The sequence below is a fragment of the Equus asinus genome, chromosome 20, assembly GCF_041296235.1.
Source record: "Equus asinus isolate D_3611 breed Donkey chromosome 20, EquAss-T2T_v2, whole genome shotgun sequence".
NCBI lineage: Eukaryota > Metazoa > Chordata > Mammalia > Perissodactyla > Equidae > Equus > Equus asinus.
The window spans coordinates 83,865,409-83,880,758 of NC_091809.1; the positions used below are offsets into that span (position 1 = coordinate 83,865,409).

At 35.6% G+C, this 15,350-nt stretch overlaps 1 protein-coding gene across 1 annotated transcript in view; it reads right to left on the reverse strand.

The window, feature by feature from the left end:
* The window catches only part of PPME1 (protein phosphatase methylesterase 1), a 71,069-nt gene that overhangs the window by 42,807 nt on the left and 12,912 nt on the right, over nucleotides 1-15,350 (reverse strand). The window contains exons 2-3 of the mRNA XM_014842097.3: nucleotides 876-969; nucleotides 228-320 (exon numbers count right to left, since the gene is read on the reverse strand). Of these exons, the coding sequence (XP_014697583.1) occupies nucleotides 228-320; nucleotides 876-969 (187 nt within the window). The remainder of the gene's footprint in view (nucleotides 1-227; nucleotides 321-875; nucleotides 970-15,350) is intronic.

Here is a 15,350-nt window from a genome sequence, read left to right on the forward strand (position 1 = left end):
GTTTGAAGAATTCATGCCCTAAAGCTCACCCCAGTTAAGAACCTCTAGGTTAAAGAACAGGTGATCTTGGGCCTACCACGATAAATATTTGGAAATCAATTCACATCCCTAATCTTACATCAAGTCATGTGAGTGAGTACAGAAGGAAGAATTAGACTAGTCAAATTCATCCAGAAGTAAACAAGGATTGTGCTAACATCAACTTCTACTATCAACTACTTACTTACCGTGAACACAGCCCAGGAAAGGGCAGAATGGCCTCCTCCATGCAGGAGGAGCAGGACTGGACCCTCTGAACCACTCTTGTAAACTCGAAAAGTGTATGAATAGTTAAAGATAACATATCTAAGCTTTTGCTCACTGAAGTTTTTATCATTTACCTCATAATAATACTGATGAGAAAAGTAAGGCAACACCAAGCTATAAGCAAAGTTGCAGACTTCCAAACTTAAGAGACACTTAAATAGAAGTTTCTGAGACATCAAATCTGTTTTTGAAACATGGAGCCAGTATGACCACTTTTTTAATAGAAAAAAAAAATGATTCCCTTTGCCCTAATGAGGACATAGTCCCTGGTTTCTAGACACTAAACCGGTTCAACTCACTTGACTCATGAAAGCTGCTTCTAGGCCCTTAAGACATATATCAGTTTCAAGAATTTAATTCTTAATCCCTTCCCATGCATTAAACAACTATAGCAGAGTAACATATTGGAAAAGACTTACAAGTAATATTCTATGCTGTACAAAGAACACAGTGGGGAATAAAAATGAAATAAACAGCAGGAATAAAGAACATTTTAGAAACTACACAAGTCTTCTAACTTAGACAACATTATAAGCTTACTAAAGAATAAGCCATTTTGCAAAGGATATATCCTTGCCAGTTTCATTCTCTACTTCTACATCTTCCATGGACTCAAAGTACTGACTCCAAGGAACAGGGGAAAAGTCTCGCTTTCTTCCAGGGCTAAGGGGAAAAAAAGAGAGATTTCAAGTAAAAATTAGTTATCCACAAAAAGATAAAAATCTTCTTTTTTTATTGAGTTCATAATAGTTTACAACATTCTAAGATTTCAGTCGTACATTATTACTTGTCCATCACCATGTAAGTGCTCCCCTTCACCTGCCGTGTCCACTCCCTAGCCCCCTCCCCCCATAACCACTGCACTGGTCTCTTTGTCTATGTGTATGTTTATGAAAAGGTAAAATCTTGAGCAACAAATAATAAATGTAATCTGAAATGAAAATAGGAAGATTATTCTCCCTTAAAGATACGAAGAATTTTCATACACAAAGTATCTCATAAAAATGTGTTTTAAAAAGCTCAAATACAGATATAAGCGTAAAAATTTTAGGACTTTAGGAAATTCATTAGTATATGTTAATCACAAATATAGCCCATGTACATACAAATCACAAAACATGCTAGTTCTCTCTCCCTGTTCTTGGCTATAGGCTCATTCTTATTCTCTCAATCTATTTTAACATCATTCCTGCAACAATCATTTTTGGTCACTATTATTTCTTCATACCTTTAATCCCTACATTATTTCATGCTTCTTTGTCATTGCCCAACCAATCAATATACAACCATCATAGAAGGCAAACTGGAAAATATCAATACCTTGAACTTCTAGGAATTTATCTGAAGATATGTTCACACACAAGTGAAATGACTTATCCATTCAATGTAGCATTGTTTGTAATAGGGAAAAATAGAAAACAACCTAAATATATATACAGGTGAATAACTAAAATAAATTGTGGTACACAGAGAAATAATATTTAGTTGTAAAAAGCAAGAAGCAATTATATACTGATAAAATTTGTTACATATGGATAAGATACACTCTAAAGTAAACAAACAAATACGATGCACATACTACCATTTGGGCAAAAATATGAAGTATGTATAAATATAATTGCTTATATATGTTTAGACTATCTCTGAAAGAATATTGATATAACATATGGTATCCTGGGAGGGGAACTATGACTGGGAGATAAGAGGAACAATTTTCAACCTGTATCTCTTTCTATTTTTTGATTTTTGAACCATTCTTTAAAAACATAAAATTATTTTAAAACAAAAGAAAAATAACCAATAAATGTCTATTTACAACCAATCACTTTAAACTTGGATAGGAGACAAGAAAGAAACCTTGAGTCTTCCCCTATTTCCACACCTATTCTTTTCCCAGGAATATAGGAAATTCAGAATTCTATCAGCAGCAAAACATTACCTCCTGCCAAACAACTTCCTGTATATGCCATGAAGCCAAATGGGGAATACGTACAAAGTATGATACAAAGCCCCTCTAAAGGACTTAAGTTAATACAAAAGCACTCTAGGTTGAATATAATACTGGAAAGAATTACAATGGAGTACCTGGGCAGTCAGGTATGTATTCTTTCAACAGTCAAGCATTTGTTGAGTATCTACTCTCTTCTAGGCATTGAGACAGGTCAGTAGTTCTCATTCCATGTAATGATAAAATCACTTGGGGAGCTTTTAAAATACTGATGCTTGGGTCTCACCTCTAAAAATTGATTTAAATGGTCTGAGGTGTTACAAATTCCTCAGACCTAACACTTACAGCATGGACTTGGACAAATTAAAATTTAAACTCTTTCTGCCTTGGACTGTAGCAGGTGAATAAAATAACATATCTTTTAAAAGAATTTAATGTATCAGGCATCAGCTGCTCAGTAAAAGGTAATCCTATCTTTTGACAGAAAAACTGCCTCTGTGGAAGTAAACTACAACTTAAGCCTAGACCTATTTTTTTGGTTTGCTGGTTGTCCTTGAACTCCTACTGGAAAACTAAAAGCAGAATTTTTTTTTTTAAAGATTTTATTTTTCCTTTTTCTCCCAAAGCCCCCCAGTACATAGTTGTGCATTTGTAGTTGTGGGTCCTTCCAGCTGTGGCATGTAGGATGCCGCCTCAGCATGGCTTGAGGAGCAGTGCCATGTCGCGCCCAGGACTCGAACCGGCAAAATCCTCGGTCGCCGAAGCAGAGCACGTGAACTTAACCACTCGACCACGGGGCTAGCTCCTAAAAGCAGAACTCTTAATTCTACTTACTCATCAGTCACTCACTAATCCACCTATGTATATGCTAATCTGGGTATAACAACTCAACACGGCATACCAAACATGGTATAATGAATTTTAAGGATCTATGCATAAATTTTTGATGTCTGGACCTACAAGATCATCACAGTAATAGTACCTAACATTCACTGTGCATAACAGTGAGTCACTGTGCCAAGTAATTTACAGGCATGATTCCATTTAATCCTCACAAAACTTTGAGAGTTATTTTTATCCAATTTTACAGATAAAAAACAGTTTTAGAAATATAAAGTAACTTGCCCAAGGTTAGTTATACAACTACTAAGTGGCAGTGACTAGATTTAAATCCAGTTCCATCACTCTTCAAAGCCTCTGCTCTTAACCCCAATGCTATATTAAGTCTCATATTCTTTTTTTTTCTCTCTCACTCTCTCATTTACACTGCTAAAAAGTAGTAAGGTTTTAGGGCATATTATCAAAGGTTTCCTTTTCAGAATCTAAATATGGCTGACTTTGCCAAGGCCACAGACACTTTCCAAGTTAGCCATGAACCAGTTATAGAAAAATTACTTCCCCAAAACAGAAATTATTACTAGGAGAACATCTTCCAATTCTAATTTTCTTCATTAAACAAAAAAAGGTTCCAGGGACTACCCAACTTATACCAACATACAAGTAATTCCCATTTGATTAAAGAGCCAAAAATCTATACCTCCAAAGGTTGTTCCTGCGCTGACAGAGATTTTTCTGGCATACTCCTAACATCTTCATTTGCACACATAATTGTTTATACACTCCATGGCTTCAGGTAATTTTGCAACCATTGTTAGTCATGAAATAGACAGCAAGGACCTTATATTAATCTTTATATTCTAGTCAGAAAGCATATTCTGCATTTTAAGGATGTAGTTTTGATTCTTTTTAAAAATAGTTTGTTTCTTATTCTTTTATGTCTAGCTACTTTATGGTCATTACAGCCTGTGTAGGCTCCTTTTAGCCATAATTTTCTTAATGAATTAATTACTGAAATTTTTCTCAATGGAGTCACAATGAAAGAATTTTGAAGTAATAAAAATAACTTTCAGAAGCATAATAAGATTAAGCTATACTTTAAAAATAAGGATTTGTTCACCAAGAACTTATTATACGTATTATGCCAGAACTGTGGTGGGGTGATGGGAGATGTTGGGATAATTAAAAAACTAGTGAGACAATGCCTCTGCTCTCAAGAAGTTAACGTCAAATATGTAAATATCTAACATAATGTACAGAGTTAAATACCCTAAGAGGTACAGCTAACATGCTGTGAATGTTCAAAAGGAGGGAAGAAATATTACTTTCAGCTTGGGAAATAAAGAGAGGCTTCAAAGAAAAAATAAAATTTAAGGTAGATGTTGAAGGACAGACAGAATTTGGACTGATGAAAATAGGGAGGGGTAAAGAAGACATTTCAGGCAGAGAAAAGGGCATGAATAAGGACCCAGTATGGTGTCTGTCATAGGAGACACTGATAAAAAATAAAAAACTTTTTAAAAATAGCTAACAGCAATAAAGTGTGAATAAGTACAAGTTTTGAAAAACTAAAAGAAGCTGATACAAGTAAAAGCAGATAGTGGAAAAATAATGATATTAGACCTAATAAGGTTGGGGAATATATGTTCTTTTTCTGTTATTTGTATGTTAGGGTCCCAAAAGTCAGATAGAATTTGGATGGCATTGTAGAAAATGAGGAGCCAATAAAATGTACAGATTAAAGTATTTTAGAAAGATCAATGTGGTGAAAGATACAAGATGGACTTTAGTCTGAAAAATATAAGTTGCAATAACCTGGTTAGGAGAAGATGGGAGTCCAGACTGGCAACGGAATTAAAAAGGAGGAAAACATAGGAAGACCCTTCAAAAAAGGCAATTAACAAACCTCAACAATGTTCAAGATATGGAAGAGGACTGACAGTAGAACTAAAGTTAATTCTAAAGTTTTGAACTAACAGAGAGATGAATTATTAAGTCCTACAATTTGTAAATAAAAATCTACTTTGGGAAGTAAATGTATATCAAATTTTAAATGTCAGAACAAAGTTTATTTCAAACTTAACAAAATAAATGTATAATTTCCTCCTACCTTCTGCTATGAGAGGAAGGAGTCTGGCAGAAAGCGAACAAAGTGGTACTGTGAGAACACAAAGGATATGTGGCGTCTACCTAAACCATGCGAATCAAATGTATTTATGGACCCTTTGCTATTATCACGAACCCCGCTCAGAATCTGATGAGTGCTATATGAATCCTTGCTCTAGAAAAAAAACGCACAGATATATTTTGCATACAATTCCACTGGCTTCAAGGCACCCATCTGTGAATCCCAAATTACGAACCCTTGGCCTATGCTTGACCTTAACAATCTATTTCCAGCAGAAAGAGGAAAAATAATAAAAGACAGAAAAGAATGAGGAGACATTGCACTCTTAATACTTCCTAAACCTAAATTAATCTTCCATTTGCTACCAACTAAAAGTTTGTTTCCACAACCCAGTTCTGCCTTTACTAACTGTGTGACCTTGGGCAAGTCACTTAACTTCTCTAATCCTGAGTTTCTTCATGTCAGATGGGGTTATACTGCCAGTTTTATAAGGTTGTTAACAGGATTAAAGTAGCCTTCTTAGGCTTTGGTGACTCTAAAATTAGCCTGTTCTATTTTTATCATAGAACTAATCATTTTCTAAAATTAATTTGTTCCTGTATTTGTTTTTATCCTCCAAGCACTCAGTCAATTTGCTACTAATGAGATCCATGAGAGCAAGAAGTTCTCCATTTGTTCACCAATGTACTCTCAGAGCCTGACACACTGATGATTATCTGCTGACAGTATGAAATGAACTAATGTGCATAAAGCGCTTAGCTTGGTGTCTCAGTAAATGTTTATTATTATTATGATTATTGTTATTATTAGGCTTTGAAGCTAATAAAAGAATCCTCCTTACTGAATTCTGATAAGGTTTCCAGTAAAAGGAAATGGGACATTATAAAGTGACACTAATCAAGACTGTGGGTAGAAGCATGAGAGTAGACACACAGATTGACTGAACAGAATTGAGAGTCTAGAAATAAACTCTAACATTTATAGTTAACAGATTTTCAAAAAAGGGGCCAAGGAAATTCACTGAGGAAAGAACAGTCTTTCCAACAAATGGTGTTAGGACAACTGGATATCCATATGCAAAAGTGTGAATCTGGACACCTCCCTCACACTATACACATAATTAAATCAAAGCAGATCATAAACCCCAATGTAAGAGCTAAAACTACAAAACTCAGAGAAGAAAACACAGGAATAAATCTTTGTGATCTTGGCTTAGGCAACAATTTCTTAGATATGACACCAAAAGAGAAGATTTAGGAGCTGGACTTCATCAAAATTAAAACTTTTCATTAAAAATATACACAGTTTTTATACTATGGCTATGTACAGATTACCTTAGTTTAAATCTCATTTTCAATAATTATAAGCTTTATGACCATTAGGCAAGTTAATTTATGCCTCAATTTCCTCAACTGTACACTTTGAAAAGTGATTATAAGCAGGCATTTAGCAAGTACTTCACAAATGTTAGTTACTACAGAAATATTGTTCACAGCGGAGCCATGTGGTACACTGACTACATTGTCTTTTTTGTACAACTTCTTACCTTTTTCCAGAATTAATAATTGTATTTTGTTTGCTTAGTCTTCTATTAAACTATCACTAACTGTTTGCCAAAACCTTTTTATAGGCAATAGACATTAAACAGGCATTTCACAAAAGAGGAAACACAAATAGCCCATAAACACATGAAAAGGTTCCCAATTTCGTACATAGTCAGAGACACAAAACTTTAAATCAGAGTAAGGTATCATTTCATACCCATCATGTTGACAAAATATAAGAAGCCAGACACTATCAAGCATTGGTGAGGATCTGGATCAGGTGGAACCGTCATCTGTCATCCACAGCTGGTGGGAGTGTAAATGGGGAAAACTGTTTGGAAAGCAGTGAAGCATCACCTGGTAAAATTGAACAGGTGTCCTTCAATTTAGTAGTTTCACTTTACAGAAAAACATCTGCACAAAGGCACTAAAATACACAAAAAAGGATGTTCATAGAAACATTTCCATAAAAGCAAAGAATAACAAGAAGCTAAACATCCATCACCAGTGGAATATATAAACTGTGATATATTCAGATAGCTGAATAAGGCACAGCAGTGAAAACGGATATGCTGGAACTACATGCAATAACATGGATGAATCTCAAAAATGTAATATTTAGAGAAAGAAATAAGCATAGAAGAATAAATGCAGTATAATTCCATTAATAATAAAGTTCAAAAACAGGCAAAAATAAATGTCTTTTTTATGGATACATGCATAGGTGGCAAAACTATTTTAAAAAGCAAAGGAATGATAAATAGGCAAGTGAAAACCATGGGAAGTGGAGGTGCTCTTGGGGAGAGGCAAATGGGCTCCTGAAGTGCCAATAATGTTCTATTTCATAATAGAATGTGCGTGTGGATACATGGGAATTTATTTTATTCTCCTTTGAATTGTACACATATAGTTTGGACATTTTTCTGTATGTATATTTCACAATTAAGCATTTTGAAATAGAAAAAGAGCCTTTGTGGGGCCGGCCCGGTGGCACAGTGGTTAAGTTCGCACGTTCCGCTTCTCAGCGGTCCGGGCTTCGGCGGCCCAGATCCCAGGTGTGGACATGGCACCATTTGGCATGCCATGCTGTGGTAGGCGTCCCACATATAAAGTAGGGGAAGATGGGCACGGATGTTAGCTCAGGGCCAGGCTTCCTCAGCAAAAAGAGGAGAACTGGCAGTAGTTAGCTCAGGGCTAATCCTCAAAAAAAAAAAAATACCTTTGAGAAATCTGTGAAACTTCTCATAATACGGTCAATCACATTAAATAATATATCAGGTCCATGTTTTTCTTTAGAAACTTCCATTCCTGGCACCTTCCATTCATCTGCTCCAAATGCTTGCTTTCTGGATATGATAAATTGCTGGCATTTCACCATCATCCTGGGAATTCCTCTTGCCTTTCTCCTGTGTTGAATCCCTGATTCTATGTCGCATATTTTTCTTGATGCATTCTCTTATTTTGATGGAACACATCCTCCATTAGCTTTCTGAGAACGGGAGATTAATTTTGAAACTGTACATGTCAGAAAATGCTGTTACCCCATATTCACACTTGACTGACAGATTTCCTAGGTGAAGAAATTTTATGTCAGGAACTATTTCCATCAATGGTAATTAGGTAACTCAAAGATCCAACTTTGGAAATGTTGGCTAAAATTATCTATGTGTGTGTATAAAAAATATATGAATATATAAAAGTATATATTATATAAGATTACATATATATAATTATATTACTAATTATATATTTACATATTATATATAATCATATATTATAATTCCATACAGTCATTCATTCTTCTTAAATGCACAGATGAGCTGGCAAGAAAGTAAAGACTATGGAATATTGAGGACAAAAGTTAAGTGAAGGTGGGAACTCAGAGACACATTCAGTCCATTAAAGCTGGCTTTTATCTTGATGGCGTTTGCCAACTAGCTGAACTTGAGGTTTTGGGGTTTCCTGGGGCACACACAACAGGACACAAAACCCAAGATGGAGAGCCTTGGTGGGGAGCCCAGCAGGAAATCTTTTTCCCATAAAGTGAGGATCTCAAAGGATTATATCATCAAGAAAAGGGTAAAGCAGAATTAACTCTCTGCTCCCTACCTGATCCCAGGACTAAAAGAAAAAAATGCCTGTCTTGAAACTTGGCATTGGGTAGAAGGTAGGAGAGAGAAAAAAATCCAAAAAATCCTTTTCTGGTGAAATGATAACCACAAGACAGCTCTCAAACTGATTTCAGCTAAATTCACACCACTTACATATTCCAAGAAATTTCCAGCTGAGAATTTAGTTTAAAGTAGACCCAGACTGGTAGCGCCCTCAGGACTCCAACAGAGACAAAGGCAAACCCTCTTTGTGCTTTTTGTTTTTTGAGGAAGATTAGCCCTGAGCTAACATCTGCTGCCAATCCCCCTATTTTTCCTGAGGAAGACTGGCCCTGAGATAACATCCATGCCCATCTTCCTCTACTTTATATGTGGGATGCCTACCACAGCATGGCTTGCCAAGCAGTGCCATGTCCACATCTGGGATCCGAACCAGCGAACCCTGGGCCACCAAAGCAGAACATGTGCACTTAACCGCTGTGCCACCAGGCCGGCCCCAGCAAATCCTCTTTGAAGGAACCAACATTCATTCTAGGACCAAGGACTCCCACAGATAAAGTTCCAAAGCAGATGACCACCTCATAGTCAGAAAGCATAAAACAGACATATAAAGACTTCACATATTGAATATAAAATATCAAATAGAGGGGCTGGCCCTGTGGCCGAGTGGTTAAGTTCGCCCGCTCCGCTGCAGGCGGCCCAGTGTTTCATTGGTTCGAATCCTGGGCGCGGACATGGCACTGCTCATCAAACCACGCTGAGGCAGCGTCCCACATGCCACAACTAGAAGGACCCACAACGAAGAATATACAACTATGTACCAGGGGGCTTTGGGGAGAAAAAGGAAAAAATAAAATCTTAAAAAAAAAAATCAAATAGAATGTAAAATAATTTTAATATGTTTTAAAATAATAGAAACTTGAAACAAATACAACTTCTAGGAATAAATGAAGAGAATTAAAAAATAAATGGTCAAGTTTAACAGATTAGACAGCTAAGGAGATGGGTAAACTAATACATTTGTTCAGATATATCTAGAATCCAACACAAACAAAAGAAGAAAAATATGAAAGAAGTTAAGATAAACGGTGGAGAGAGAAATAAGTCTTAAAGGTGTCAAATCAGAGTTCCAACAGGAAATTAGAGAATGGATAAAGGTAATATTTGAAGAGTAATAGCTAAAGTTTCCAGAACTGAAACTTCAAACTACAGATCCATGAAGCCCAACAAATCACAAGATTTTAAGAGAATTAATATATTGTGGTTAAATCACAGAACATTAAAGACACTTATGTTAAAAGCAACTCCCATCCTCAAAATATGAAATGATAGATGCATTAATTTGTTCAATCTAGTAGCAATGAGTTCCTCAAGTGTCTGAGATATTTGATATTTGAATACCATTTCCAGCTTCTACAGGCCGCCTATGTTACTTGGCTCATAGGTTCCTTCTCCATTTTCAAAGCTAGTAAGCAACATAGCATCTTCAAATTTCTCTCAGACTTTGACCCATTCTTCTGCCTCCCTCTTTTTTTAAAGGACACTGGTGATTACATTGGGCCGACTCAAATAATTCAGGATAATCTCCTTATTTAAAGTCAGCTGATTAGCAACCTTAATTCCATCTGTAACCTTAATTCTCCTCTGCCATGTAAAATAATATATTCACAGGTTCCAGGAACACAACCTGAGCACCTTTGGGGTGCCATTATTCTGCCTGCCATAGGTTTCTAAGGTCTTTGTATTATTTCAGAAGAATGACAGAAATTTTGATTAAACTTCAACTTTTATATATTAAGTATGTATGTTAAAATGTTTAGGGCAAAATCCTAAGGAATTCATTAAAAAACTATAAGAACTAGTAAACAAGTTCAGTAAGGTTGCAGAATACAAGATCAGTATTAAAAAAATCAGTTGTATTTCTCTACACTTGCAATGAACAATCCAGAAATTAAAATTAAGAAAACAATTCCATTTACAATAGCATTGATAAGAATAAAATATTTAGGAATAAATTTAACCAATGAAATAAGACTTCCACACTGAAAAGTATATAACATTGCTGAAATAAATTTAAAAAGGCATAAATAAATGGAAAGGCATCCCATATTTATGGCTTAGAAGATTTAATATTGTTAAAATGGCAATACTCCCCAAATTGATTTACAGATTCAAAGCAATAACTATCAAAACTACATCTGGCTTCCTTGCAGAAATTGACAAGCTGATTCTAAAATTCATATGGAAATTGAACAGTTATAACAATTTTTGAAAGGAAAGACAAAGTTGGAGGACTCACTTTTTGATTTCAAAACTTACTACAAAGCTATAGTAATCAAGACAGTGTGGTACTAGCATGTGGATGAATATATAAATCAATGGTATAGAACTGAGAGTTAAGAAATTACCTCATACATTTACGGTCAACTGATTTTTGACAAGAGTGCCAAGATAATTCAATGGGGAAACAAAAGTCCTTTCAATAAATGGTGCTAGGACAGTGGATATCCACATGCAAAAGAATGAAGCTAGACCCATTCTCATATCATACACAAAAACTACTTAAAATGGATCATATACCTACATGCAAGAGCTAAAACTATAAAGCTCTAAGAAGAAAACCTAGGCATGAGTCTTCATGATCCTGGGTTAGGCAATGGTTTCTTCTAGATGTGATACCAAAAGCACAAGAAAAAAATAGATAACCTGAACTTTATGAAAACTAAAAATATTTGTGCTTCGAAGGGCACTATCAAAAACAAGAAAAGACAACTCACAGAATAGGAGAAAATACTTGTAAATCACAGATCTGATAAGGGACTTACATCAAGAACATATAAAGAACTCATAACTCAATACAAAGACAACCAAATGTTTTAAACGAGCAAAGGATTTGAATAGACATTTCTCCAGAATATATACACACATGGCCAATAAGCAAATGAAAAGATACTCCGCATCGTTAGTTACTAGGGAAATCCAAATCAAAACCACAATGAAGAACCACTTCACACCACTAGAATGGCCATAAACAAAAAGACCAACAACGACAAGGAGAGGATGTTGTTGAGGATGTGGAGAATTAGAACCTACATACATTGCTCATGGGGATATAAAATGGCACAGCTGCTTTGGAAAACAGTTTGTCAGTCCCTCAAAAAGTTAAACATAGAGAGACGCCATATGATCTAGCAATTCTACTTCTAGGTATACCAAAGGAAATGAAAACATATGTTTACCTAAAAACTTCTACATGAATGTTCAAAGCAGCATTGTTCATAATAGTTAAAAAGTAGAAAGAACTCAAATGTCCATTAACTGCTGAATGGATAAATAAAATGTGGTATATCCATACAATGGAATATTATTTGGCAAGAAAAAGGAATGAAGTATTACAACATGCTACAACATGGATGAACTTTGAAAATACTACGTTAAGCAAAAAAAGCCAGTCACAATATATAAAAGATAACACATGCTGTATAATTCTATTTATTGTAAATGTTCAGATTAGGTAACTATAGAGACAGAAATAGATTAGTGGTTGCCTAGGGCTGGAAGGTTTGGAGGAAAGTGAGGGCTGACTGCTAACGGATATGGGGTTTCTTTTTCTGGTGCCGAATACGTTCCAAAATTGACTGTGGTAACGGTTGCAGAACTCTGTGAATATGCTAGGGGGAAAAAACATTGATTGTAGACTCTAAATGGGTCAGTTGCATGGTATGTGAATTCTCTCTCAATAAAGATTTTACCAAAAAATGCTAAGGGAACCATTCAAAAAACAGACAGATTATATCATTACCATACTAATAGAGAAAAAAATGGAATGAGAAAAAGAAACACAGGTCCGACGAGACAATTAGAGAGTACAAATAAGATGGTGGAAATAAATCCATATACATCAAAACGATAGACTACAATGCTCTAGGTCTGAAACAAATATCCTCAAATGAGATTTTTAAAAATCTCATCTATATACTATTTAAAAGAGAAAAAAGTTCCAAACTAAAAAAGATGGATAAAGATGTAGTAGGCAAATACTAGGTAAAACAATTTTAGGTTAGATATTCTTTCTCAAATTTAAGACAGTTTTTTATCATTTCTAATTACAGTACTGGTGCTGAGAATTTTTTTTAAAGAATCTTTTTATCCCCCGTATTTCCAGATTCTAATCTTAAAGTAGAACAATCTACTTTCCAGGAGATTCCTTAAACTTTCTCTTCTATTGAATTTATATCTGCTATACCTGTTTTCACTTCCAACACTTATTTCTTGTTCTCTGAAACAGTTCCTTTTTTTTTTTTAAGAGTATCCTGTTCTTGTTTCATAGATGCCATATTGTCTCTTGTCTCTCTAACAAGAGATATTAGTTTTTTATAGGATTTGCTTTCTTTCTAAGCATTACTGTTTCCTTTTCTCGCTTTGTTTTGGTCTCTGTCTTTCTTGTTAGAGGCTTTTCCTGGATGTCTGGTGATTCTATGAGAGAGCAGGGCTTGTTGATTATTGAAAATCACTGTACAGTTAAAGGGGCCCACCTTTAAATGGGGGACTCTTTCTCCCCAACATCAATATCTGCATGTCTTTTCCCTTAGGCCAATCATTTCTCCAGAAAGAAATCTTCCAATTTCCTGAGGACATAAGACTAGGTGTTAGCCTTCTGGAAAAGGATCTGAATAATCTCATTTGTTCACTCATTCAACAAATATGCATTGAGCACCTATGAGATACTATTTTAGGCACTGGGAATACTGCAGTGAACAAAACAGACAAAACCCCTGCTGTTGTGGCACTTACACTCTAGTAAAAAGAGACATAAGTAAACATTTCTCAGGTAGCAATAAGTGCTGTGGAGAAAAATAAAGTCAGGAAGGGGGACTATGAGTTCTGGTTTGGAAGAACAGCAATTTTAAATCAGATGGTCAGGGAAGGCACCTTTAAGCAAAGACCTGAAGAAGGTGAGGGAGTAAACCATGAATGTATCCAGAAGACAGAATGTATACTTTCACTTAATCCCTGTTTTCATCCTGTTGCTGTACCTTTGCCCTCATATGCCTACCATATCTGAGTCCAGAGCCACTCTGGTTCAATTCCTCCAGAAGGTAATCTGTCTCATGTCACACTGAGGGAAAGGAGAAGATCTGGGAGTTGTCTGGTGCCCTACACTGATTTCCAACCAATCCTCCTGTTGTTAGCCCCCTTTCAGAGATACCAGCACCCACAATTCCTGAGCCTTTATGGGGCTATGATACGGATTAGTCTGTACTTTCATTCTCCTTCTGTGGATAGTTTTCAGTTTGCTCTTATCTGTTAGTGAGTTAACATTCTTCAACTTGCTATATTCCTGAATCTTGTTAGTATCTACCCTCCTCTTCTCAGTCCTTTGGTTTCATTCCTTTTTCTAAATTACTTTACTATAATTTAATGGGGTTTGGGGAAAGGATGGAGGTAAACACACCAATTAATTTCTACAACTCTCTGGGGCAGCTACTATTACCCCTGTTTTGCAAACAAGAAAACTAAAGCCAGGGGAGGTTAATTATCTCATCCAAGACCACAGAAAGTAGTGAGCTAGAATCTTATTCTCAGGGTCACTTCCTTATCAGTTTTCAATACTACCCTTAAAATAATACTAGGTTTTCCATTCTTGAAATCACCAAAGCTACCAATGAACACTCAGAAATTCCCAGGAAGAGATGGAAGAGGATTGGTTCCCGCTGCAGGGATAACAGTAATTGGTAGTCCCTTGTAGCAAGCCTGAGTACCATGGAGACTAAGAAGAAAGTCAAGGTTTACAACTGTAATGGTAATGATGGGAGGAGGCAGGAGGGTGGACTGAGAAGGAAGAATCAAAGAAAACTCTCAAGTATGTCTGATGCCATTCAAGAGAACAGAGGAGGCCTTTTTAAAGAGTTCTAACTTACTAAATACTGATTTACAACGTGCTTGAAAATCCTTGATCCTATTTCTATTACTTTTCTATGTTGGCTATTGGTGAGAAATACTCATTGTTAATTGGACATTAAGGAATCCAAAAATGGAAATAGTAGCATTTCACACAGTGTCCTTCATTAGATGGGACAGGATTCTTATGGCCCAATATATGTGCTTTCAAGCAAATGAATGAAATCTTACCTCACTTAAAACCACTTTCAGATAAGATACTTAACCCATGGGAACTTCCAACCTGCTGAGTCAGATTACTCAAAAATATACTTTGCTTTAAATAAATGATAAAGACAGACTGCTGCAGCAGAGGGAGAACTGTAATCTTATACCTCTGATAATAAAGAATTCTGCTTTACCTAAATTAGAAAAACTTCTAAATTTTATTTCCACCACTCACCCAAGAGAAAACATAATTAGTAACTTCTTTTTCCAAACCTTAAAAGTAAAGAGAAAGAAGGAGATAATAACAACTTTACTAAAATGATCTGGCCTCAAACGAAAACATAACCATTGAGACATCAATCATGAAA